The sequence below is a fragment of the Artemia franciscana genome, chromosome 9, assembly GCF_032884065.1.
Source record: "Artemia franciscana chromosome 9, ASM3288406v1, whole genome shotgun sequence".
Lineage (NCBI taxonomy): Eukaryota > Metazoa > Arthropoda > Branchiopoda > Anostraca > Artemiidae > Artemia > Artemia franciscana.
Window position 1 is genome coordinate 44,652,568 of NC_088871.1, and position 24,847 is coordinate 44,677,414.

At 35.6% G+C, this 24,847-nt stretch overlaps 2 protein-coding genes across 3 annotated transcripts in view; both read right to left on the reverse strand.

Moving 5' to 3' along the window:
• Positions 1-10,433, reverse strand: part of LOC136031588 (potassium voltage-gated channel protein Shaw-like) — a 104,116-nt gene extending 93,683 nt beyond the window's left edge. Inside the window, exon 1 of the mRNA XM_065711256.1 lies at positions 10,387-10,433. The gene's annotated coding sequence lies outside the window, so the exon portion shown is untranslated. The remainder of the gene's footprint in view (positions 1-10,386) is intronic.
• A 12,259-nt stretch (positions 10,434-22,692) lies between these two features.
• Positions 22,693-24,847, reverse strand: part of LOC136031462 (Bardet-Biedl syndrome 5 protein-like) — a 73,904-nt gene continuing 71,749 nt past the window's right edge. The window contains exon 7 of one of the 2 annotated variants that reach the window (XM_065711079.1): positions 22,693-23,029. In XM_065711079.1, the coding sequence (XP_065567151.1) occupies positions 22,859-23,029 (171 nt within the window). In that variant the 3' untranslated portion in view covers positions 22,693-22,858. The remainder of the gene's footprint in view (positions 23,030-24,847) is intronic. The other variant, XM_065711078.1, reaches the window with a different exon arrangement.

Sequence of the window (24,847 nt, forward strand, 5' to 3'; positions counted from 1 at the left end):
ATACGACAACAAATGGCTACCTCAAATTCTCTATCAGCTGCATCATATTCCGGCACAATACGAGGTGTGTTTGGGGGGTCATCCCACTTCTGATCACTTTGAATCTTAAAAAGGCACTAGAACTTCTTATTACTAATCCAATGAGCCCCCTTCGAATTTTATAAGATCAAACTTTCTATATAAACCTTATATACCCCCAGGGTATAACTTACAACTTTTGTCCTCAGGGATGAGGGGGATGTCATGCTCAAAGACATAATTTTCGGACCTTTTTACTACATTGAACAAAGTGGTTATCTCAAAATTTTAATTGGATGTGTTTGGAGAAATGGTGGGTGCGGGAGGGGGGTTTGTTGCCCTCCAACAATTTTTGACTTTTAAAAGGGGGCTAGGCCTTTCAATATCCAATCGAATGAGCCTTTTTTGAAGTTTCTACGATAACTCCTTCGACACGAAGGACCCTTGTCTAAACCAAAAATAAATAAATAAATAAATAATACATTGTGTCCACATTGCTCTTTATTTCGGCAGCGCTATTGCGCTGCTTATGATACTCACACCGTAGCTAGATAGGCCAAATCAGTTACAGTTTAGTCATTGAAGCTAGTAGGAGGGGGAGGCAGGGCTCCAGAAATCATTTAATTGTTTTAGTTTTTACTTCCAATATATAAATTAAAACTCCGATATAGCTACAAATTCTCTTCTTTGTAATTAAAACGTCTAATAAGCGCCGACACAGTTCTATTCCTTGCGTTTTTTCATTCACATACAGATCCATTAGCCAAACTAACCATTAACCCATACTAACCAAGCGCCCCACTCTTTATGCTAAAGTTTGACTCTTTCTCAAAACTCTACTTTTTAAAACAATAAAAACTTTAGCGGAAAGAGTGGGGCGTTGAGGAGAATGACCCCTGAATCACAAAGGCGCTTAAATTAGAATAAATAGCTCTTTTGAAATTACTAAAAATATTTTAGCGTAAAGAGCGAGGTATAGAAGAGGGAACGAATCCCCTCATATTCGTAATAATTTCTGTTCGTTTTAATTTTTGATGTTGCTCCTTGCTTTCAGTTGAAAAAATTATTTTTTTTATTTGGTTTCTGAACGTTTTCGAATTAATACAAGTTGGCTCACGTTATATGAGTAATTAAAACGAAATTTGCATTTTAATTTTACTTTTTCGGCCAAATGGCTTTCTCAATGTTTTTATCGGACGATTATGAGAAAAAGGGGCGAGAGAGTTGGCCTAATTGTTTTCCAATTTTTTCGGTGACTTAAAAAAGCCACTAGAACTTTTAATTTTATTTACAAACGTTTTCATTAGTAATAAATGAACGTAACATACAAATTAACTTACGCGCCGAACTTCTATATTCATATATTTTTATTACGTATATGAGATGATTTGCCCGCTTCTCAGTACCTCGCCCTTTACACTAAAGTTTGAATTTTGTTCCAATTATTTAAGAATGAACCCTGAATCACAAAGGCCGTTGAATTACAAAATATTAGAATAAATAGCTCTTTTGAAATTACTAAAAATACTTTAGCGTAAAGGAAGAGGTATTGAGGAGGGGACGAACCCCCTCATATACGTAATCATTTCCGTTCGTTTTAAGTTTTAATGTTGCTCCTTACTTTCAGTTGAATAAACCTTTTTTTTATTTAATTTCTCATTGTTTTTTAAATTACGCTGGAAAATCCAGCACCTCTTGCATGGAAATTCTATTCCACCATGATAAATTCCACCATAGAAAGGTCTTCTCACGTAACCCCCTCTCCCCGACCCCCCTACCACCAGAAAAAATACCCATGAAAACGTCAGTATATTTCCCAATAACCAATACAATGTTCAAAAAATGGGTAAAGTTTATAGCTTGCTGCCCTTCTTCCGGGAACTGTGGGGGATTAAGTCGTCCTCAAAGACATAGTTACTAGATTTTTCGACTATGCTGAACAAAATAAATATCTCAAAATTTTTATCCGTTGACTTTTGGGAAAAAAGATTTTTTGGTCACTTAAAAAGGGCCCTAGAACTTTTAATTTTCGTTAAAATGAGCCTGTCTACACGATGGGCGATATCAGGCTACTGAGCCTGTCAATGCCCTGTCACGGCATTATAGGCCCGCTGGGTCTACACGATTACCCATGGAAAAAAAATAAACACGCGAAAGATCCGTGATTTTTCTTCTGGCAAAAATAAAAAATTCCGCATTTTTGCAAATAGGAGCTTGAAATTTCTGCAGAATAGTTCTTTGATACGCTGAATCTGATGGTATGATTTTCATTGAGATTCTATGACTTTTAGGGTTTTCTTTTCGAAAATATGCCAATTTTTTCAGGCTCGTGGTAATATTAAACTTGATGAAACTTATATATTTAAAATCAGCATAAAAATCCAATTCTTTTTATGTATATATTAGTGTAAAATTTCCGTTTTTTAGTGTTTCGGTCACTATTGAGCCGGGTCGCTCCTCATACAGTTCTTTACCACGAACTTTTTGATACTATGCTGACTTTTAGCTATTTTTGCTTTTTTAAATATTTCTTTTAACCAGCTCCAAAAAAAGAATTGACATAAATGTACTGAGGGTTATTACTGTTATTAGTCGCATTTCACGTAACGCCAGCGCTAATTGTGTGACATTTATCTCGTGTGATTGTGTGACATGCTTGTGTGACATGATTGTGTGACATAATTGTATGACATGCTGCACGAAATGTCTGTTGCAACTACGATTATGCAAATCCGAAATATATATATATATATATATATATATATATATATATATATATATATATATATATATATATATATATATATATATATATATATATATATATATATATCACTATTTAGAAATTTTATGTTCACAAATAAGCAGTACCAACCCATACTCTTTATCTATTTTTATCAGTTTTAACATGCAGCACTAGGAGACCGAGCTTCGCTTGGTGAAGGGAATTTTAGATGTAAGAAATGTTCAGTGCCCCCCCCCCTCTTCCAAAAATTTATGCTCCCCATGCCATGATTTATGCAAAAAGATTGTGAAATTCTTATAGATAAAAAGGGGAGATATAAAGGGGAAGGCAATTTTCAGACTCTATGTGTAAATTTTTCCAATCCAATTAGCATCCCTGGCAAGTTTTAAATAATGTAAGGTTTCGACGATAAGGCTGCTAAGAAATATTCATATTTCATGGATATTCCTGATCAAACAATGTTTAATGAATAGGTTCAAAGAATTCACACATTTCTTTTCGAATGCTTTAAATTAAAAATACTGTCGCTATTTCAAAAGTAAGAAAAATTTCCAGGGCGTATTCTCCATGGAAGAGAATTTCCACAGGATGGGGAGAAATTTTTCTGCCCAAAATTTCATTAGATAACAACCTCTTTGTTATTTTTTATTTAAAAAATGAAAAAAAAACCAACGTACACTTTTTGGGGCCATGAGGCACTTTATGATTGTCTCTTTATGTCAAATTAATAAAGAGAAACTAATATAAAAATTAGTTTATAAATGAGCCCATAATTAGCTCTCTATGATACCAACGTGTCCAAACCAGCCTTTCCACTCCAAAAATATTGCCCAAGTTGCGCTTTTAGTGCACCCTGTGGCTTTTTATGACAGTTCTGTCGACTCTAATATATATATATATATATACATATATATATATATATATATATATATATATATATATATATATATATATATATATATATATATATATATATATATATATATATATATATATAAATATATATATATATATATATATATATATATATATGTATATAGATATATATATATATATATATATATATATATATATATATATATATATATATATATATATATATATATATATATATATATATATATATATATATATATATATATATATATATATATATGTATATATATATATATATATATATATATATATATATATATATATATATATATATATATATATATATATATATATATATATATATATATATATATATATATATATATATATGAAACAAAGCAATCAAACAGTTCGTGGTAACGAAATATTGACCGATATTGGCTCAATATCGAACGAAATATTGGCTCAATAATGACCGAAACTCTAAAAAACGGAATTTTGATACCAAAAGCTACATCAAAAGAATCATAGTTTAATCCTTATTTTAAATATATAAGCTTCATCAAGTTTAGTCTTACCCATCAAAATTTACAAGCTTGAAAAAATTTGCCTTATTTTAGAAAATAGGGGAAACGCCCACTATAAGTCATAAAATCTTAACGAAAATCATACCATCAGATTCAAAGTATCAGAGAACCTTACCGTAGATGTTTCAAGCTCCCATCTACAGAAATGTGGAATTTTGTTGTTTTTTTTTTTGCAGAAGACAGATCACGAATACGTGTTTATTTGTTTTCCCCCAGGGGTGACCGTATCGACCCAGTGGTCCTAGAATGTTGCAATAGGGCTCATTCCAACTGAAATAAAAGTTTTAGTGCCCTTTTTAGGTTACCAAAAAATTGGAGGGCACCTAGGCCCCCACCCACTATAGTCCCCAATGTCAACATATCAAAAGTTTGAGATAGCAATTCTGTTAAGCTAAGTCGAAAACCTAATAACTATGTCTTTGGGACGACTTTATCCCCCACAGTCCCTAGGGGAGGGGCTGCAAGTTACGAACTTTGACCATTGTTTACACATAGTAACGGCTATTATAAAGTGTAAAGACGTTTTCAGGGGGACTATTTTGCGTTGGGGTGGGAGTGAGTTGGGGGAGGGGGTTACGTGGGGGGACTTCCAAGGAGAAATTTTTCATGAGGAAAGAGAATTTCCATGAAGGGGGCGCGGGAATTTCTAGCATTATTAAAAAAAAAGAAAAAAAATTCTCCATTACTGGAAGCAATGAGTAGCATTACAACTTAAAACTAACATGAGATATTATGTGTATTAGGGTGTTCGTGTCCTCCACAATACCTTGTTCTTTGCGCTAAAGCATTTTTAGTAATTTTAACAATTTATTCTACGGCCTTTGTGATTCAGGGGTCATTCTTAAAGATTTGGGATAAAATTTCAGCTTTAGTGTAAAGAGCGAGGTTTTGACGAGGAGGAAACCCCTTAATATACGTAATAAAGATACAAAAATATAGAAGTTTGTTACGTAAGTTAAATCGTAAGGTACGTATGTTTATTACTAACTTACGTTCGTACAAAAATAAAAAATAGTTCCATTTTTAAGTAACCAAAAATCGGAGGGCAACTATGCCTCCTTCCCCAACCCTTTTTCTTTTTCATCCGATCAAAACTACGAGGAAGCCATTTAGCAAAAAAAGAAATTAATGCAAATTTCGTTTAATTATTCATGTGCAGTGAGCCAAAGTCAAAACATACATTAATTAAAAAACGTTCAGAAACTTAATATATTTTTTTTTAACTGCAAGTGAGGAGCGACATCAAAACTTGAAACGAACAGAAATTACTCCGTAAATGAAAGTGGTTGTCCCCTCCGTAACGCCTCGCTCTTTACGGACAACCCATTTCATATACGGAGTAATTTCTGTTCTTTTTATGTTTTAATGTAGATCCGTACTTGCAGTTAAAAAACTTCTTTTTACATTTAAAAAGATATAAGAATTAGGTTTTATGAGTCCTTAACTGGCTCTCTATGATCTTCCAGTGCCTCAATAGCAATGAAAAGAAAAAAAAAAAAAATAAGAGGACATATCACTGATGACCATGCAAAAAAGTTTTTTTCTTGTTGTTAAATGAGGGGGGTTGTAATTTTCCGATATAAGGTTTTAGCAATGGCAATTTAAAAGCTGTACTTTTTGATTTGCTAAGACGTCATTTTCAAGTCACGTAAAACTGAACGATGCGATGATCGGAGCTGCTGACATAATGCATAGTTCAACTGCGAGATTTAGTTTCCTATGGCGGGTACGGGAGTTGAAGGAAGTGGAAGAGGGGTATTTTAATATTAACAGTATGGCTGGCGAAAAAGTCAAGCTTATTAAACTCACCATCACCTACCTGAAAGCTTGTTTACAGTACACTACTGTCGTCTGCAGTAAATAATTGCTGACAGCTTTACTATTAAAGAGTCCACTAAATAAATTATGTTTATTTGATGCTTGTGCATTGTTTATTTATGTATTCTGTATTATTTTTGAATTTGATCGTGTAATGTCTTGGCTAAATAGTAGTTTTTCTTCGTTCTCACTTCAAGAAAAACATCCTATGAAAGACTTAAGGATGGAACAGGCTATCTTCACTTTTTAACCACTTGATACATCCCCCTACTCCCATCAGGTGGAAGCGCGTATGCCCATGTGGTCCCTGGATCGGGACACCTGTTCTGCTGTATATTCTGTAAATTATTAATTCAGAATAAGCGTGTCGGTGATGTAGAATGCAAGCAATGTAAGATGACAAAACTTTCGGTTCCTTTAAAACCAGCTTTCTCAAGCTCTCAACCTTGATGTGTTTTATAACGTTATCAAAAATAAAATTCGTATCAATTTTATTTGGTTATAACAAGCTAATAAAAACAATAAAGGGCAGAGCTCCTTGCTTTCTTTCTTTGGCTCAGAAACAACTTTAAAAGGGAACAGAAAATGAAACAAAAAGAAGGTATTGAAGAGGGATTTGATTCCCACCTATGTCGTTTTATAGTAGCACAATAACAGAAAGTGAAGACAATCTTAACAGTGAAAGCAGCTCAAATTTGACCAAGTTAATTAACCTCCCTGATCCAATTAATGGTACAACCTCAGCTTTGGCTCATGTTTGTGATGGCCCCTTTCAAGAATAAATATAAAAAAACGCTAAAGTTTTTTATTGTTTTAAAAAGTAGAGTCGCAAGAAAGAATCAAACTTTAGTGCAAGGAGCGGGGTGTCGAGGAGGAAAAGCCCCTTTCATATACGGAGTAATTTCTGTTCGTTTTAAGTTTTAATGTCGCTCCTTACTTTCATTTCAGAAAACTTGTTTTTTTTATATTTAATTTCTGAAAGTTTTTGAATTAATGCGTGTCTGATTTTGGCTCTCCGTACATAAATTATTAAAATAAAATTTGTATATTAATTCTTTTTTTGGCTAAATGGCTTTCTCTTAGTTTTGATCAGACGATTTTGAGAAATAAGGGGTGGGGAAGGAGTTCTAGTTGCCCTCCAATTTTTTGGTTACTTAAAAAGGCAACTAGATCTTTTAATTTTTAATGAACGTTTTTATTAGTAAAAAATATACGTAACTTAAGAATTAACTTACGTAACAAACTTTTATATTCTTATATTTATGATTATATATATGAGGGGGTTGGTCCCCTCGTTAATACTTCGCTCTTCATACTAAATCTTGTTTTGTCCCAATTCTTTAAGAATGACCCCTGAATCAGAAAGGCCGTAGGATAAATAGTTGAAATTACTTAAAAAAATTTTAGCATAAAGAGCGAAGTATTTATCTCCTCCTAAATACCTCGCTCTTTATGCTAAGGTATTTTTAGAACCCCTCATATGCGTAATAATCTCTGTTCGTTTTAAGTTTTAATGCCTCTCCTTACTTTCAATTGAAAAAACTTTTTCATGTTTATATTTTCATTCTTGTTTTTTTTAATAGTAATGCTAGAAAATCCTGCGCCCTTTTCATTGAATTTCTCTTCCCCCATGAAATATTCCTCCAAGGAAAGATCCTCCCATATAGCCCCCTCCCCTGAACCCCAAACCCAAACCAAAAAAATCCCCCTGATAACGTCGGTACACTTCCCAGTAACCATTACTGAATGTAAACATTTGTCAAACTTTGTAACTTGTAGCCCCCCCAGGGACTGTGGGGGGTAAGTCATCCCCAAAGACAGAGTTATTATGGTTTTCGACTATGCAGAACAAAATGGCTATCTCAAAATTTTGATCCGTTGACTTTGGTAAAAAAAATGAGCGTGGGAGGGGGCCTAGCTGCCCTCCAATTTTTTTGGTCACTTAAAAAGGGCACTAGAACTTTTCATTTCCGTTAGAATGAGCCCTCTCGCAACACTATAGGACCACTTGATCGATACGATGACCCCTGGGAAAAAAAAAACAAACAAACAAACACGCACCCGTGATTTGTCTTCTGGCAAAAAATACGAAATTCCACATTTTTGTAGATTGGACCTTGAAATTTTTTCTATAGGGTTCTCTGATACGCTGAATGCGATGGTGTGATTTTCGTTAAGATCCTATTACTTTTAGGGGGTGTTACCCCCTATTTTCCAAAATAAGGCAAATTTTCTCAGGCTCGTAACTTTTGATGACAAAGACTAAATTTGATGAAACTTATATATTTAAAATCAGCATAAAAATCCAATCCTTTGATATATCTTTTAGCATCGAAATTCCGTTTTTTAGAGTTTCTTTTACTATTGAGCCGGGTCGCTCCTTACTACAGTTTGTTACCACGAACTGTTTGAAAAGAGACTTGACTTTTCTCTAGACCAATGGGAGAAAATTGTGAACAAAATCATCAGAATTTTAAAACACATTAAGACTTGTGTCTTTCACAAGTTTTTCAACAACATTCTTCCCTCCAGGTAGTTTCAGTGGAGAGTGTTGAGGGGAAACTCGCCCCAGGTGCACAAATTTTAGGGGAACACATTTGAAATAAATAACCTAGCATTTATGATTATTTTGTAGTTTTTGGAATTTCGTATTTATTAAAATAAAATGGAGTTTTTTTGGCAGCAAGTTACTTACTTACTGAAATACTTATATAATAACATTAATACTTACTCTAAGTATAAGCAAATTGAATAGGCCAGAACAGCAACTAATTTCTCCTGAAGGGTAGCCCATTCCCATAAACTATCCGAATGAGGACCCTCTCTTACCCTCCCAATAAAAAAGCCAGAGCTACGCCTCTGATGAAGGGGAAAAAACGCGAACCATTGAATTCAAAATTCCATATTCTATTGATGTTGATAGACGTCTAACAGTCACTGCTGAATACCGAATTCAATGGTGTATTTATCTTTTAACTAGCAAATTAAACTTACAAATAAAATTTAAATTGAAGCTACTTAAGTTAAATTAAATGCACATTAAAATTATGTTAGATTTAATGATCAGAGTAGCTACTTATAATTTATGGTAATATCGTTAATTTTTGGCTCTTTCTGGTGGGGGGAGGCAAGAAAACTGTCAATGAATATTGTGCTTCTTGAACCAGCTAAGTGATTTCTGATTCAATCCTAAATTGAAAACACAAAATGAGATGCTGGTGAGGCTTATCTTTTTTTTTTTTTTTTAATTGGCCTGTTTTTGCACCTTGGAGGAAATGTTCAATTTGGTGTCAACAATTGTCTTGTAAACTTGATAGTTTCACCTTTTTTAAATGCCTCTCACTCTGGACACAAGACCTCACAAAATTGGCCTTAGGACGACACATTTACTACCTGATTCTCGAAAGACGGCTTTCTTTGGTGATAAGCATGAATAGAGATTACCCATCAATTTCAAGTTTGTTTATTCACAATTTATGAATAACAACTAAAAATTTGCCGTGGGAGCCGTGAAATTGTTAAAAGTAGAATAGCCAAAGCTCAGAGTATTTTTTTTTTCACAAAAAAACGTTTGGTAGAATCGGAAGATAAGTCTACAAACAAAGATTAGAACATAGGAAGCTACGGTGATGACAGTGATCAAACACGGTTCTAAAGCACGGTAGCACTGAAAAATGGAGGAAAATCTGCTAGTTTTCCAAAGAAATTGCCTACGGATCATTTTGGTTACCCGACTGATCGACCGTATTTCAAACAGTAGGCTTAACGAAAAGTGTGGCTCAATCTCACTTTCAAGGACTATAATAAAAGAAAGGTTCAGATGGCTAGGGCACGTTGTGCAGATAAAAAATGACAGATTGCCAAAGATTGTTGTTTTCGGCCAACTGTCTAGGACTAAATGGAAAGCAAGTTGTCCACGGTTTGGGGGAGGATGTCGTAAAGGAGGAATTAAGGGAAAATGGAACTTCCTGGGAGAAACATAGCGTGCGTAGCTATGTTTGCTTCAGGCAACTTGGTGGTGTGGTCAGTTATTTGTAGCAGTAGAAGTAGTATCAAGACCATCTTTAGAGTCTTCGAAACGAAGGATTAAACATTATGCAAAACGTAATGGCAAAAGAAAATGCAACTTATGCTAGCAAGGTTTGGGGATCTCTTAAGCGTCTAAATCTGGCAACCATGACAGAAAAAAAAATAGATTTTGGGTTAAAAAAGTTTGAAATTAAAATAAGTCTTAAACATGATATTTTGTACTGGTGGTAATTTTCTATAGCAGCACTTTTTTTTTTTTTAATAAAAGAAAGAATATTTCGGTCAATAACAATTTAGTCAAGAATACTTTACATTGGCTTATTAGTAAGTTATCCTGATCTCACGAAGACTGAATGACCAACTGAACGCCCTACCCTATCTTAGTGTGAGGTTAGGAAGCTTCCGTAACGGACAACTTCCGTTCTTATATCGGAAATTCTTGACACCCTACTGGGACACTTCGGTTTTTCCTTCAAAGAAGATTCCTATAAGAAAGGTTTTCTTAGAAACAGTTCGTACTTCCTTCCAGTGTCTAGAATTGCGAGGGTTAATGTAGCGTTTATGAAAGATAGGGATAAGGAATCTAATATGTTCATTTTCTATTTATCCAGTTAGAAAGTGGAAACCTTTTGTTTTATTTGACACTTTGTGATTATGATCGTAAGGATCATTATGGAAGCTCTTCTTATAGTAATTCTTCTCAGTTTTTGTTTAACGCCTTTTCTCTCTACTTAAATGCAATACAGCTTCAAACTAAATGGCTAGATTCGTTTTCCCTGTTTTGTATCCCCCTTCCCTATTATATTAAAAATCAAAGTAAATGCATGAAAAGTGGAAAAAAGTTAGAAAATGTTATACCTAATCAGTGAGAGCAAATACAAAGAATTTTGTTTTTTTTATTCTACCTTTAGAATATTTTTTTAAAGATAAAAAAGAAGTGCAATATAGAAAAAGAATATTAAGAAAAATAATCAGCAGTCACTAAGGGATGACATAGGGCAAAAGAAAATCAGAAAAAATCCATGGAGGCTAATGAGAAGGTTCACTCCTTAGATTTTCCAATCCATCCTATTAGTTATTAATCCTATATATCAATCTGTTGATTTTTATATTTTTCAATTTGTTCAATCTGTTCATTCCAATCTGCTCGTATTTGTAAGTATATATAACGTATTTCAACTAATAAGCTGTCTCTTTTTAATAGATATTTTATCAGGAAATTAAAGTTTGACTTTTCATCCCATTTCTTTAAGAACGACCGCTCAAACACATGAGTTGTTAAAATTGAACGACAACGGTTTTTGAAGCACAATAAAACCTAAGAGTCTGAAGAGGAGCAGCCACCTTTAAATACGGAATAATTTATTTTTGTTTTAACTTTTAATATTGCTCTTCACTTTCATTAGAGAAAACTTGTTTATTTTTTTTCAAATTCTAATCATTTTTCATAGTACACCCAGAATTACCCTTAATATGCAGAGGACAATTTCCCCTCACACCCTACTCTTTAAGTTTAATTTTAACTTTCCCAGAGCAATAATTCGAAATAAATCGTAGAGAATTGTCGAGGCCAACAAAGCTAAATACGCTTCTCCTTCATCCTCATCTGTTCAAAGTGTCCTTCTTTACAACCACCCATGAAGTCCCCGTTTCCATTAAATCTTTTCTTAAAACATCCTCCCACCCCAACTGGGGACTATCCTAAGCGGTTAGTCAACAAGGGAATCTTGGGCAATCTGTCATCCTTCATCCACAGAACTTGCCCTCTCAATCGTTCCCCATTAAAGTCCTAGAAAGCAGGACGGAGCATCATTTTACAGCCTTCTGTTTGGTTTGCGGTCGGTCTCTCGGGTACCCCAAAAAATCCGTAGTTAATTTCTCTGGAAAATATGCAGAAAATCTTTTCGGGTAGATATATATTTTAACTGTTTTGCACATTTCGTGATAATGAACTGTAAGTAAAGAGCAACGTTGTTAAATAGTAACCAAATCTCTAATAAATATAACAATAGATATATCAAACGATTCGCCTTATTAGGATGATTCCAAACACAAAGATTCATTAAGTTTATGGTTACACATCAAAGGCTACGTAAAGCTTGCAAAAATTTACTTGATTTTGAAAAAGGGGGTAACCCTCTTCTCTTGAAGGATTCTAATGAAGATCATACCATCAGATTCAGCGTATCAGCGTATCAGAGAACCCTAATGTAGAGGTTTCAAGCTCCTATCTGCAAAAATGTGCAATTTAGTCAATTTTTGGCTAGAAGAAAGATCATTGAAGAAAGATCAGAAAATTTTACACGGAGGGGAGAGGGGAGGGGACTTCTGGTGTGATTTGATAAACGGTCAGAAACAAAATAAGTAAAAAATCAAACTGAAAGCAAGGAGCAACGTTAAAACTTAAAATAAAAAGGAACTGTTTCGTATATGAGGGGGTCAGTGGGGCTTCCCCCTCCTCACCCCTTAATCTTTACACTAAAGTTTGACTTTTTGTATCAATTTTATAAGAAAGACTGCCTAAACAGAAGGGCTGTTGAATTTGAATGAGAAGTATTTTCAAAAAATCTTACGACTTTAGCATAAAGAGTGAGGGTTGAGGAAGGGGCAGCCCCTCCCCTGATATACGGAATAATTTGAGTTTGTTATAAGTATTAATGTTGTTCCTTATTTCAGGTGAAAGACAAAACTATTTAATCACCATAGAAAATTGGTTTTTTTTATGTATGCGTTATTATCAAAATTGCTCTTCTAGTATTTCGGTGCCATTTCGACGTACCACACCTTAATTACAGTCCGCAATTACAAGTAGTAACTACAAAAGTATTCTATTACTTGCCTTTCAAATGTCCGTTTCTGCAGTACAAACAGGTATGACTATGGAGTGGCTCGGACATTAAACTCTTCATACTTTTGGATTTTGTTTTTCTGCACATGCGTATCATGAGCTATGTGTACCTTGTTTGTACCACATGTAAGAGGCTTCGTGCATTTAAGATTCTCAAATCAAAGTTAATGGTTGCGTTGCGGCATTGAATGAGGGCAAACTTGAAAACTTGAAGGCTCCTTAGTAAATTAAAAAAAAAAAAAACCCCGCTAGCATTTCTGTTTTAAAATTACTGTTTTTTTGCTACTGTATTCACTTATATTTGGCGCCAAATTGGTCATGATTTATCAAATGGTTTTCCCACTCCTGTGATTCTAGCTGTGCATTAAGCTGTACTGTGAGGTGGAAGGCAATAAGCCTTTCCCATCATCATGACACGCTTCTAGACGCTCTTACATAATTGAAAGAGCTAGTGCCTTTTTTAATAGTTGAAAGTGATTGTAGGGCAACCAACCTGCCATCCACACCCATCAGTTCATTAAGGATGACACCCTCCCCCACAGCCCTCAGAGCAAGGGTTGTGAGTTATACTTTGAGGGTATATAAGGTTCTTATAAAAAGCATGGCCGTAAAAACTTCGGAGGGGGATCATTGGATTGGTAATCAGAAGTTCTAGTGCCCTTTTTAAGAATCAAAGTGATCAGTGGGCAGTTACCCCGTTTTATTCAAAATAGTCCAAAGATCATATAACAAGGCTTTTGGGATTGAAACAAACCCGTGGAGCCAGAGGGTAAGTGTTAAAAATTATTAACCGGGGGCATTTAAGGTTTTTATGGAAGGGATGGTTGTATAAGCAATGGAATAGGTTCATTTGGTTGATAATTGAAAGTTCTAATTCCCTTTTAAGAGTGGAAAGGATGGAGGACAACTAGCATCTCCCCACCTCGTCTACCCCTCTTTTGGCCAAAAAAATCTTATTGAAATTGTGAGATAGTCATTTGTTCCAAATAGTCCAAAGAACATATTACAATGCCTCCAAGGTTGACACAACCCCCCAAAGCCATGGGGCAAGGGGTACAAGTTAGGCCTGGGGTCTATAAAGTTTTATTGATATGGTGGTCGTGTAAACTGTTATGGGGCTCACTTGATCTGAAAATGGAAGTTATAGTGCCTTTTTCAAGAGTCAAAAGTAATTTGAAGGCAACCAACCCCCCTCCCAACGCCCATTATTTCCCAAAAAAACATTCAAACAAGATTTTGGGACAAATTTTTTCTGTATTGTTGAAAGGTTCAGTAATTATACGTTTGGTCCCCCCCCCCCCTGCATAGCCCTTAAGGCAAGAGATATAGTACAGTTATAGATATTGTACAGTTACGTATAGTACATGATATTGAGAAAGGTATACGGCCTTGACTCCTACTTTCCCAAAATTAGAAGGGCACTCAGGTGAGCCTTTCAGGGAATGTTCAGGGGAATGTTGAACTGAATCACAACACCATATATGTACATAGGTTGTCAAAAAGGGCGTAGCACAGGAATGTTAAAGTGTATTAATTTGGATCTGTCAGGAAATGATTAGAGCAATGACTGCTAGTAAACTGCTACTACTGCTAGTACACTGCTCCAACTACAACTTCAATTGCAAAGTAAAGCTTAGAGTATTAAGATGAAAAGGGGGTCAAAAGGTGCATATAGATTGTCAAAGGATCGTTTCTTAAGAATTCATTTGTGTATTAAGCTTGAACTCTCAGAGAATGCTCAAAGGGGAAGATCAACTGACCAAAAGGCAACGCTTGCACTCTACTACTAATACCATTACCACTGCTAAATTTACTAACTAATCCTACTGATACTATTACTATTGCTCCAACTGCCCTTTCTATTGCAACTAATTGCAAGGTTAAGAGCATTAAGATGAAAATTTCAAGAAGTGTCGGAATATACAGGTTATCAAAAGAACATATTGATAATGTCATAGCAATGGCTAGCTGTATTAAGTCGTGTACTATTACTACTACTGTGACAAAAGACACTTTAAGGGGAAAGTTAAATTAAGTCAGAAGACGCCGTCCCTATGAAGATTGTCAAAAGGGCATTAGGACATATCAGTAATTCTTTGGAATAGTTTTGTGTGTGAAGTTAAAACTTACGAGGCTTGTTTTGGGGGATGTTGAACTAACTAGAAGGCAATGTTTGCATCATAATGCTGCTGCTTCTAGTCCCGCAACAACCATTATGCTACAATTATTATTACTGCTACTACTACATCTGCTACTAAAGTTCAGACTACAACTATTAATTCTACTGCTACTTCTACTTCTGCTGCTATTATAACCGCTGGTGCTACAGCAGCTGCTACTAAAGATAAGGTTAGTAAGGCAAAATTTTGAGCAGTATTGAAACTGTATTGAACTAAATCAAAGCACACTATGGCCACATAAGTTGTCAAGAAGACGCATCAGCAAGGCTTCAACAACAGTTGACAGTATTAAATTGAAACTTTCATCGTGAGTTGAAGGGGATGATGAAGAAAATCAATTGTGTTATGTGCAAACTGCTACTAATACTACTACTGCTACTACAACTATTGCTATTACGCAATTTAAGGGTATTAAGATCAAGCGTTCAAGGAAAATCTGGACAGATGTAGCGGATTATGATCATGTAGACTGTCAAAAGGGTGACAAGCCAATGTCTCAGTAAGGGCTTACATTATTAAGTTAGACCTTTCAGGGAAGTTACTGCAGATTTAAATTAGCCACAAGACACTATGTTTATAACACTTAGTGTATGACACTAAGCGCATTAAGTTTAAACTTTTAGGGAAGATTTAGGGGTGTATCAATTCAATGGCAAAACTATATTCATTCAGGTATTAAAAGGGCATAAAATCAAGTTTATAATCAGCGCTTCTCTATAATAGCTAGTAATACCATTGAAATTTTAAAAGAGCTGATTCGATTGGAAATTAAAAGTTCAATTGCCCTTTTTAAGAGTGAAACGTGACAGGAGGACAATCAGCCCTCCTCTTTAGCCCATAACTTTCGGTACAAATCCAATCTAAATTTTGAGACAGCTATTTCGTTCAGCATAGCTGAACGGTCCAGCAGCTATATCAGTGAGGCTATTGTGCAGGTCAACCCCCAAAGATATCAAATTAGCCAATTATGCTTAAAAACTAAATGTTGCTTTAAAATTAAATCAAAACGCACTGTGTGTATGCTGGTTACCAATAAGATATATCAGCAGTATACCAATAAGATATGTCCAATAATATATATATAAGGTAACCAATAATATATAAGGTAACCAATAAGATATGTCAGCAGTATCCCAAGAGTGACTGTTCGAGGCGAGTGGAGTTCGTCCAGAATGATGTAGACTTTGTCTGCTGACCACGTGGTTCTGGATATGGGATTTCCCCTAACTAAACACTCCGATCAGGGTGGCTGCAACCTTTTGCAGTAGGTTGAGCCGACACAGGGAATCTCATTATCTAACTTAATCTAGCTCTAGTCAGATTCTAGGCCTAGGGTTAGTTTGACTAGCAACCTTCCACCTGAAAATAAGCACTACGAATAGTTACAAACTAGCCTCGGATCCGGACTTCCTTTTAAGATCTCGACCATTTCACGTCAATGGACATTGTACTGACAGCGTCAGAAAGACTGATAAAATAAATGTTCTGGATCAAATGGGGCTTCGAATGGCCACCTGGAATGTTTTGACTCTGAATGTACCTGCATCAAAGAACCTAATTTCAGAAGAGGTTCTACATCCATGAATAAAGTGGCGATTACCTGTCTCACAGAAACCCGTCTTAGTGGAAGCAGAGAATAACAAATAGGAAATAATCACCCGCTGCTGTGGTCTGGAAGGAGCATGAGAAGGAACGGCATTGGCTTTGCGCTAAATAGCCTCCTACAAAAAGCATTACCCTTGCACAAAGCCATATCAGACTAATGAAGGCCTGCTTTGGACATAAGCATGGCAAGATGACGGTCATCGTTTTCTTTGCCCCAACCAACCATTCCGACGACACAACCAAGGAAGAGTTCTACTCAGCTCTAACCAAATGTCTCATGACAGTGTCTCCCCACAATATAACTTTTCTTTTCGGTGACTTCAACACTACAGTGCCTGATAATATGGGTGTTTGGCGTGGCACAGTTGGTCCTGCATCGCCCGACTCACTTAATGATTACAGCCTTCGCATTCTTGAACCATGCTGTTCCAACAACCTTTCCATCGCAAATACCTACTTTGAACGCAAAAATATCCACCAGCATATGTAGTATAGCAATAACAGTCGCAAAAAGAAGATGATTGGCTACGTCATTGTTTCTAAACGTTGAAGATCATCATTGGAAAAACCGCAGGACTTACAGATCAGAATAGCTCGGGACTACAGATCACAGGCTTGTGTGTTCTGAAGTTCATCTTTGCCTCCAATCACAACGATCGGAAAGAAGGCCAGTTGCCGTAGATATTGGGAAGCCACATACCATCGAAAATTGGGGGCCGTTCAACCATCGAAAATAATTTTACGATTTGACAGATAATAGAAAATGCTACGGAGTTCCGACGTAAAACTTTTCTTGCCTTCGCCAACTTCCGTGTTGCGTTCGACTCAGTGGACCGAGAGGCTCTTTGGCGGATTCTAGAATCGAATGACCTTCCCCCATGAAAACATCCTTCCACATAGTATCCTCCCCCTGACCCACCACGAACTGTTTGATATCAAATACTTCGTGGTAAAGAACTATAGTAAGGAGCGACCCAGCTCAATAGTAGCCGAAACTATTAAAAACGGAATTTTGATACCAATAATCTCTAAAAATCGTCAAAAGAATTGTATTTTTATGCTAATTTTAAATTTATAAATTTCATCACGTTTAGGCTTACTCGTCAAAAGTTACGAGCCTGAGAAAATTTGCCTTATTTAAAAAAATAAGGGGGAAACAACCCCTAAAAGTCATAGAATCTTAACGAAAATCACACTATCAGGTTCAGAGTATCAGAGAACCCTACTTTAGAAGCGGTGAAATTTTGTATTTTTAACCGGAGACAGATCATGGATGTGTGTTTATTTTTGTTTTTTTTTTTTTTTTTTTTCTTGTTTTTTCAGAGTGATCGTATCGACAAAGTGGTCTTAGAATGTCACGAGATGGCTCATTATAACGGAAATTAAAAGCTTTAGTGTCCTTTTTAAGTGGCCAAAAAAACTTGAGGTCACCTAGGCCCTCTCCCACGCACATTTTTCCCCAAAGTCACTGGATCAAAATTTTGAGATAGCCATTTTACTCGGCATAGTTGAAAAACTTAATAACTATGTCTTTTGGGACGACTGGATCCCCCACAGTCCCCGGGCGAGGGGCTGCAATTCAAAAGCTTTGACCTTTTGTTACATATAGTAATGGTTATTCGGAAGTGTACAGACGTATTCAGGGGGACTTTTTTGCTTTGGGGAGGTGGGGGTGGGTGGGTTGGTGGGAAAGAGTTACGTGGGTGGATCTTTACATGGTAGAATTTATCATGGGTGAAGAGAATTCTATGAAGGAGGCGCAGGATTTTCTAGCATTGTTCAGAAAAACAATGAGAAAATACATTAAAAAAGTTTTTCCAACTGGAAGTAAGGAAAGTTTTTTATTGTTTTAAAGAGTAGAACTCTGACAAAGAGTCAAACTTTAGCGTAAAGAGCGGGACGTTGAGAAGGGGACATCCCCTTTAATATACGGAATAATTTCTGTTCATTTTAATTTTTAATATCGCTCCTTACTTTCAGTAGAAAAAACTTGTTTTTTTTTAATTTAATTAAACCAAAGAACGATGTGGGAAATAATGCATCTTCAACCCAGAAAAAAAAGCTGTAAGATAGAGGATGAGAAAAATATCCCAAGTAATTCTCGAGTTTTGATAATTAAAAAATAATACTCATTTATTTGTTGCATACAATATTCAGTAAGAAGAGATGGTAATTAATGTTAGCTACATCTGCAAACTTTGTTTCTCAAGTTAATTAAGGACAGCGAAGGGAAAGGTGGTTACCAAAACTCTCAATAAATTGGTTTTTTAGCGAAACATGACGATGGTGATACTCAGTTGATTTTTGTTTAGTACTTTTTATCTATAGTTAAGTCAGAAAGTGTTGTTCCTTGCTTTCAGATGAAAAAACCGTTTTTTTTATGTAATTTCTGGTCGTTTTATAAATAATGCTGGGAAATCCGACGCCCCCTTCATAGAAATCTCCCTTCCCCTATGAAGACATCCTCCATGGAAAGATCCTCCCATGTAATATCCTTCCCCGGACCCCCTCCCAATAGAAAAAGTCCTCCTGAATACGTCTGTATACTTCTCATTAACCAATTCTATATGTAAACAATGGGCAAAGTTCATAATATGCAGCCTTTCCCCCGCGGACTGTGGAGGATTAAGTCATCCTCAAAGACATGGTTATTAAATTTTCGACTATGCTGAACAAAATGGCTAGCTCAAAATTTTGATCGTGTGACTCTGGGAAAAAATGAGCGTAGGAGAGGCCTAGTTGCCCTCCATTTTCTGTCACTTAAAAAGGGTACTATAACATTAATTTTACGCTTAAATGAGCCCTCTTGTGATAATCTATGACCGTTGGATCGATACGATTACCCCTGGGAAAAATTAATAAAAAAAAACAATCATCCGTGATCTATCGTATGGGGAAAAAAAATACAAAATTCCAAGTTTTTGCAAATAGGAGCTTGAAACGTCTACATGAGGGTTTTCTGATACACTAAATTTGATGGTGTGATTTTCATTAATTCCTATCGGTTTTAGCTGGTGTTTTGCCTTTTTTTGGAAATACGGAAAAAAAATTTGCCTTATTTTCGGGTCGTTCCTTACTTACAGTTCGTTACCACGAACTGTTTGATATTAAATCAAGGAACGGTATGAAAAATAATGCATCTTCCAACCAAAAAATGCTGTAAGGTAGAGGATGAGAAAAATATCCCAAATAATTCTAGAGTTTTGTTAACTAAAAAATAATACTCATTTATTTGAGGCATACAATATCCAGTAAGAAAAAATATTAATGTTAACTACATCTGCAAACTTTGTTCCTCACGGCTATTAGTGCATTAATGTTTCCCAGTTAATTAAGGACAGCGAAGGGGATGCTGGTTACCAAAACTCCCAATAAATTGGCCTTTTAGCGAAACACAACGATGATAGTCCTCGGTAGATTTTTGGGTACTTGTGTATTGTTCAGAACACACTCAATAAGTGAATTTAGGTTCTTTCAAGAAACAAACTACGATGCAGGTACATTTTAATTAAATATTTTATACATAGAGGTGGTTAGGTTAGATTAAGTTAGGTATATAATATAATGTACCAACCCCCCCCCCCAATGTGCAAATATATAGTATAAAGTCACGTTGTGTCCATTGATGCACTGTTTTGTTGTGGGCAACAACCTCTTATCCTTGAAAAATATAATTGCCTCTTTATCAGTCTTTGGCAAATCCCAATTCTTTATTTCAAAATCCATGTTCAGACGCTATCTTTTATCACTATGCGTAGTAAACTAAATTGAGTTCTGTCTTTGTGGCTATGAAACCGGATTTTTGCATCGTAGTTTGTTTTACGAAAGAACCTAACTTCACTTATTGAATGTTTTCTTAATAATACACAAGTTCCGATTTTTGTTTAGTACTTTTTATCTGTAGTTAAGTCAGAGAAAAGATATGTAGGCTACGTAGATATTTCTTTAGAAAAACTAAATTTCGTTTGATTTTTTGCGTGATTTAAATAAACTAGTGTTTCAATTTGTATGTCTACAAACGATGCTGTAGCTGATCCTTTTCCAAAATGCAATGTTTTACCCCGGGGATCCCTGGGAAGCCCAACAATATTTCTTGTGATGATTAATACCCCCAGTGTTGAATATCCAATCAATGAAAATTTTTTGATCATTTAGTTGTCTCAGAGATGTTTTAAGAATTTTTGACAAACAACCTAATGGATACTCTCAAACAGATATCAGATGAAACTACTATTAATGAACTGGATGTGGAACTAAATAAAAAGACAATACGGGCATCTACCGTTGTCAAAAGGACGTATCTGTGATATCTCACAAACGCCTAAGGGTGTTAAGTTGAAACTTTTAAAGATTGTTGAGGTGGATGTTGGACTAATTCAAAGCATGCTATGTGTATATAGGTTCGCAAATTGAGTGCATCACCGATATCTCAGAGACAGTTTAGGGTATTAAGTTGAAACTTTTAGGGCTATTACTGCTGCTTCTACTGCTACTAATACTACTACTACGCTAATGCAACTATTGCTATTACTACTAGTATTACTATTACTACTACTACTACTACTGCTCTCGCTGTTACTACAACTACTACACATTTTATTAATACTGCTACTACTACTATGACTACTGATTGTACTATTAGTACTACTACTGCTACTGCTACTGCGACTATTAATGTCGTCAATTACAACTTGTGACTACTATTACTTTTGACAGCGACTGCTCATGACTGTAACTGTGACTGCATGTGACTGCGACTCTGACTGCTTGCAACTATGACTACTCATTGCTGCTTGCAATTGCGACTGTGACTACTTACTATTAAGACTGTAACTACTTGTGACTGCAACTACTTGCAATGGCAACAGTAAATACTGCAACTGTGCAATTTCAACTAATTGTGTCTCACAATACTCGCCTCTTTGACTACTCTTCACAGCACCTCCAGTATTTGCTTTGCACCTGTAGCTACTTGCGACCGTGATTGTGTCTACTTGAGACTGTGACTGCGACTACTTGCGAATGCAGCTACTTGCGACTACAACTACTTGTGACTGTGGATTGGATTGCTTTGAACTGAAACTATAGCATAGTTTCATAGTTTCTATAGCATAGAAACTATAGTATAACATAGAGAAAGTAGCTTAGATGCAATATCTCAGAAACCGAAAAGGGTATTAAGTTGGAACTTTCTGGGACAGTTGAGGGGGAGGGATTAAATCAAAAGACACTGTCTACATCCAGATCATTAAAAGGGCGTCTGTCCAATGTCCCAAGATAATCTATGGGCATTATGTTCGAACTTTAGGGCAAGTTGTTGAGGGTTTCAAATTAAATCAAAAGACACCATTAATGTCCAATTTTTTTTTAGGACGGATCTGCGATACTTCAGTAACAGCTAAGAGTATTAAATTAGAACTTTTTGAGGATCTTGTGTGAGATGTTGAACTAGAGCAAAAGACTTTATGTGCATCCATGGCTGTCGAAAATGTGTATTTGTAATATCTCACGAAAGGCTAAGGGAACTAAGAGAACTAAGAAGATCTTAAGTTAGAACTTTTCGAGGATCTTGTGTGAGAAGTTGAACTAAAGCAAAAGACTGTATGTGCATCCAAGGCTGTTGAAAATTTGTATTTATAATATCTCGGGAAAAGCTAAGGGAATTAATCTGAAAATTTCAAGGCATCTTGACGAAGGATGGTTGATCAATATTTGTCTATACGCTATTGAAGTTTGTTACACGATTGGAGTGGAGATTCCTCCAGTCCTGTAGAACTCCAAAGATTAAGCAGATTTTGAACTTGTTTCTTTGAATTCAACTGAATTAAACTTATTCTATTCAACTGGAGGTCCCAGAGACCTCTTGCTGTCCAGTTCTAAGCCACTTTAAGCGCTTTGGTGTAGGCTTGAGAGGATGCGTTGGTCCTGCCTTGCACTGGTATCAAGGACATCAACGTCGTTCGACAATAGCCTTTTGTAGTTTAGAGCACCTTACAATGCATGACAGAATCATAAAATTGAGCTTATTAGCTTTTCACCGAGCAAAGTTTCAAATACTTAAAAGTACAAGCTCAAATTCGAAATTTTTAAAGAACTTTATTGCAACAGCCCATAGAACATGCTGAAAACAGATAAAGAACAAACATGACGTTTAAGAGTTATTTGACCTTAAATTATGCTTCACTGCTTCATCCCATGCCTTTTCGATGCTTGTATTATCTGCCAGTTCAAAGCAAAGACCAAGAGGTTCGTGAAAAACGAGTTTATCTATTTGAATAGTATTAATGTCAGTGCCCTGAGCATTCCTCGTGGAAATTTCATCCTTGAAAAGAGATAAAAAGATTTTTAGAATAAAATGATAAAAATAAGAAATTTTGACATTCCAAGACGTTTCCAGTACTCCCTAACCGTCTACTTCGTTTAAGGAAAACTCTTTATTAGTACACATCAATACAAAAAAAGGTTAAGTCAGTCGAAAAGCCCAGCTAGATCATACAAAAGACCATCTGACTCCCAGTCCTGATCCATTGGCTCCAGCACGATGTAAAGTTTTTTTTTGGCAAAAACTGAAATACTGCAACATCTTCCTTTTGTGTCAAAGTTACATTTGTAATTAATCTATATCAAGCTATTTTATTCGAACAAATTGATAAGAAATTCAAAAATTCAAAACTTATGGCTTTGGTAAGTCTATTTTGTATTTTGTTTCACCGCTGGGGCATCGGGATGACACTTTCAGGGACAGTTTCTGTTTTAATGGAGGTGATTCTTCTCCAATTTTTACAAAAGAACATATTCTACGATTTTGTTTTTTTCACGTATATTGTCAGAAACGCTTCGCTGCTAGTCCGGCAAAAGTGAACCATCCAAGATCCGAGTAGGCTTGAAGAACATGTCTTTATTTTAAGTGCTACATTCTAGTTAGCCGAGACTCTAAAAAACAGAATCTTGATACCAATAGATGCACCAAAAATGTCCAGAATTTTTAGGGGAGATATTTTCTGGTGGGAGGGGGTCGGGGAGGCTACATGGGAGGATCTTTCCATGTAGGAATTTCTCATGGGGAAGGGATGTTACTTTAAGGGGTTGCCAGATTTGCCAGCATTACTTGCAAAGCAATAAGAAATTAAATAAAAAAAAGTTTTTTTTTCAACTGGAAGTACGGAGCAACATTAAAATTTAAAACTAACTGTAATAATTACGTATATGAGGGGGGTTTGCCCCCTCGTTAATACCTCGCTCTTTACGCTGAAGTATTGTTTGTACTTCCAAAGAACTATTCATTTTAATTAAACGGCCTTTGTGATTCAGGGATAATTCTTAAAGAATTGGAACAAAATCCGAACTTTAACGTTTACAGTTAGGTATTGATGAGAGGTAAAGACCCCTCATAAACGTAATAATTTCTGTTCTTTCTGTTAATTTCTGTTCATCAGTTGAAAAAACTTGTTTTTTTATTTAATCTAATTATAAAAACTTACCGCATTTTAATTAAATCTACTAAGTGTATAAAATAATTTATACAGTTTATTACTACGTGGATTTTGTTTCAATATGAGTTTCATACTGAAATCTTGTATTTAAATCTGTATTTCTTATATTTAAAATCAGCATTAAAATGCGATTCTTTTGATGTAGCTATTGGTACCAAAATTCCATTTTTTAGAGTTTTGGTTACTATTGAGCCGGGTCGCTCCTTACCAGTTCGTTACCACAAACTGTTTGATTTCTAGTTCCCTTTTTAAGAGTCAAACTTGATCTGACGGCCACTAGCCCTGACCCCCCCCTCCTAAGGCCCTTTTCCCCCAAATGCATCCAATCAAAATTTTGTAATAGCCGTAACGTCCAAAATAGTTTAAACATCGAATAACAAAAATTACTACCTTTTATAAGAGTCATCAAAAGTGATCAGTGGGTATCTATCCTCCCTTCCCCCTTCAACCCTCTTTTCCTTAAATGCATCCGATCAAAATTCTAAGATAGCCATTTTGTTTGAAATAGTCCAAAGATTAGATGACAAAAACTCTGGGGTCAACATAACCCCACCAGAGGCCAGGGGAAAGGGCTGTAACTTGTGCCCCAGGGGTATCTAAGGTTTTCGTGGAAGAAGTGATTAAATAAGCTTAAGCTTCAGTGGGAA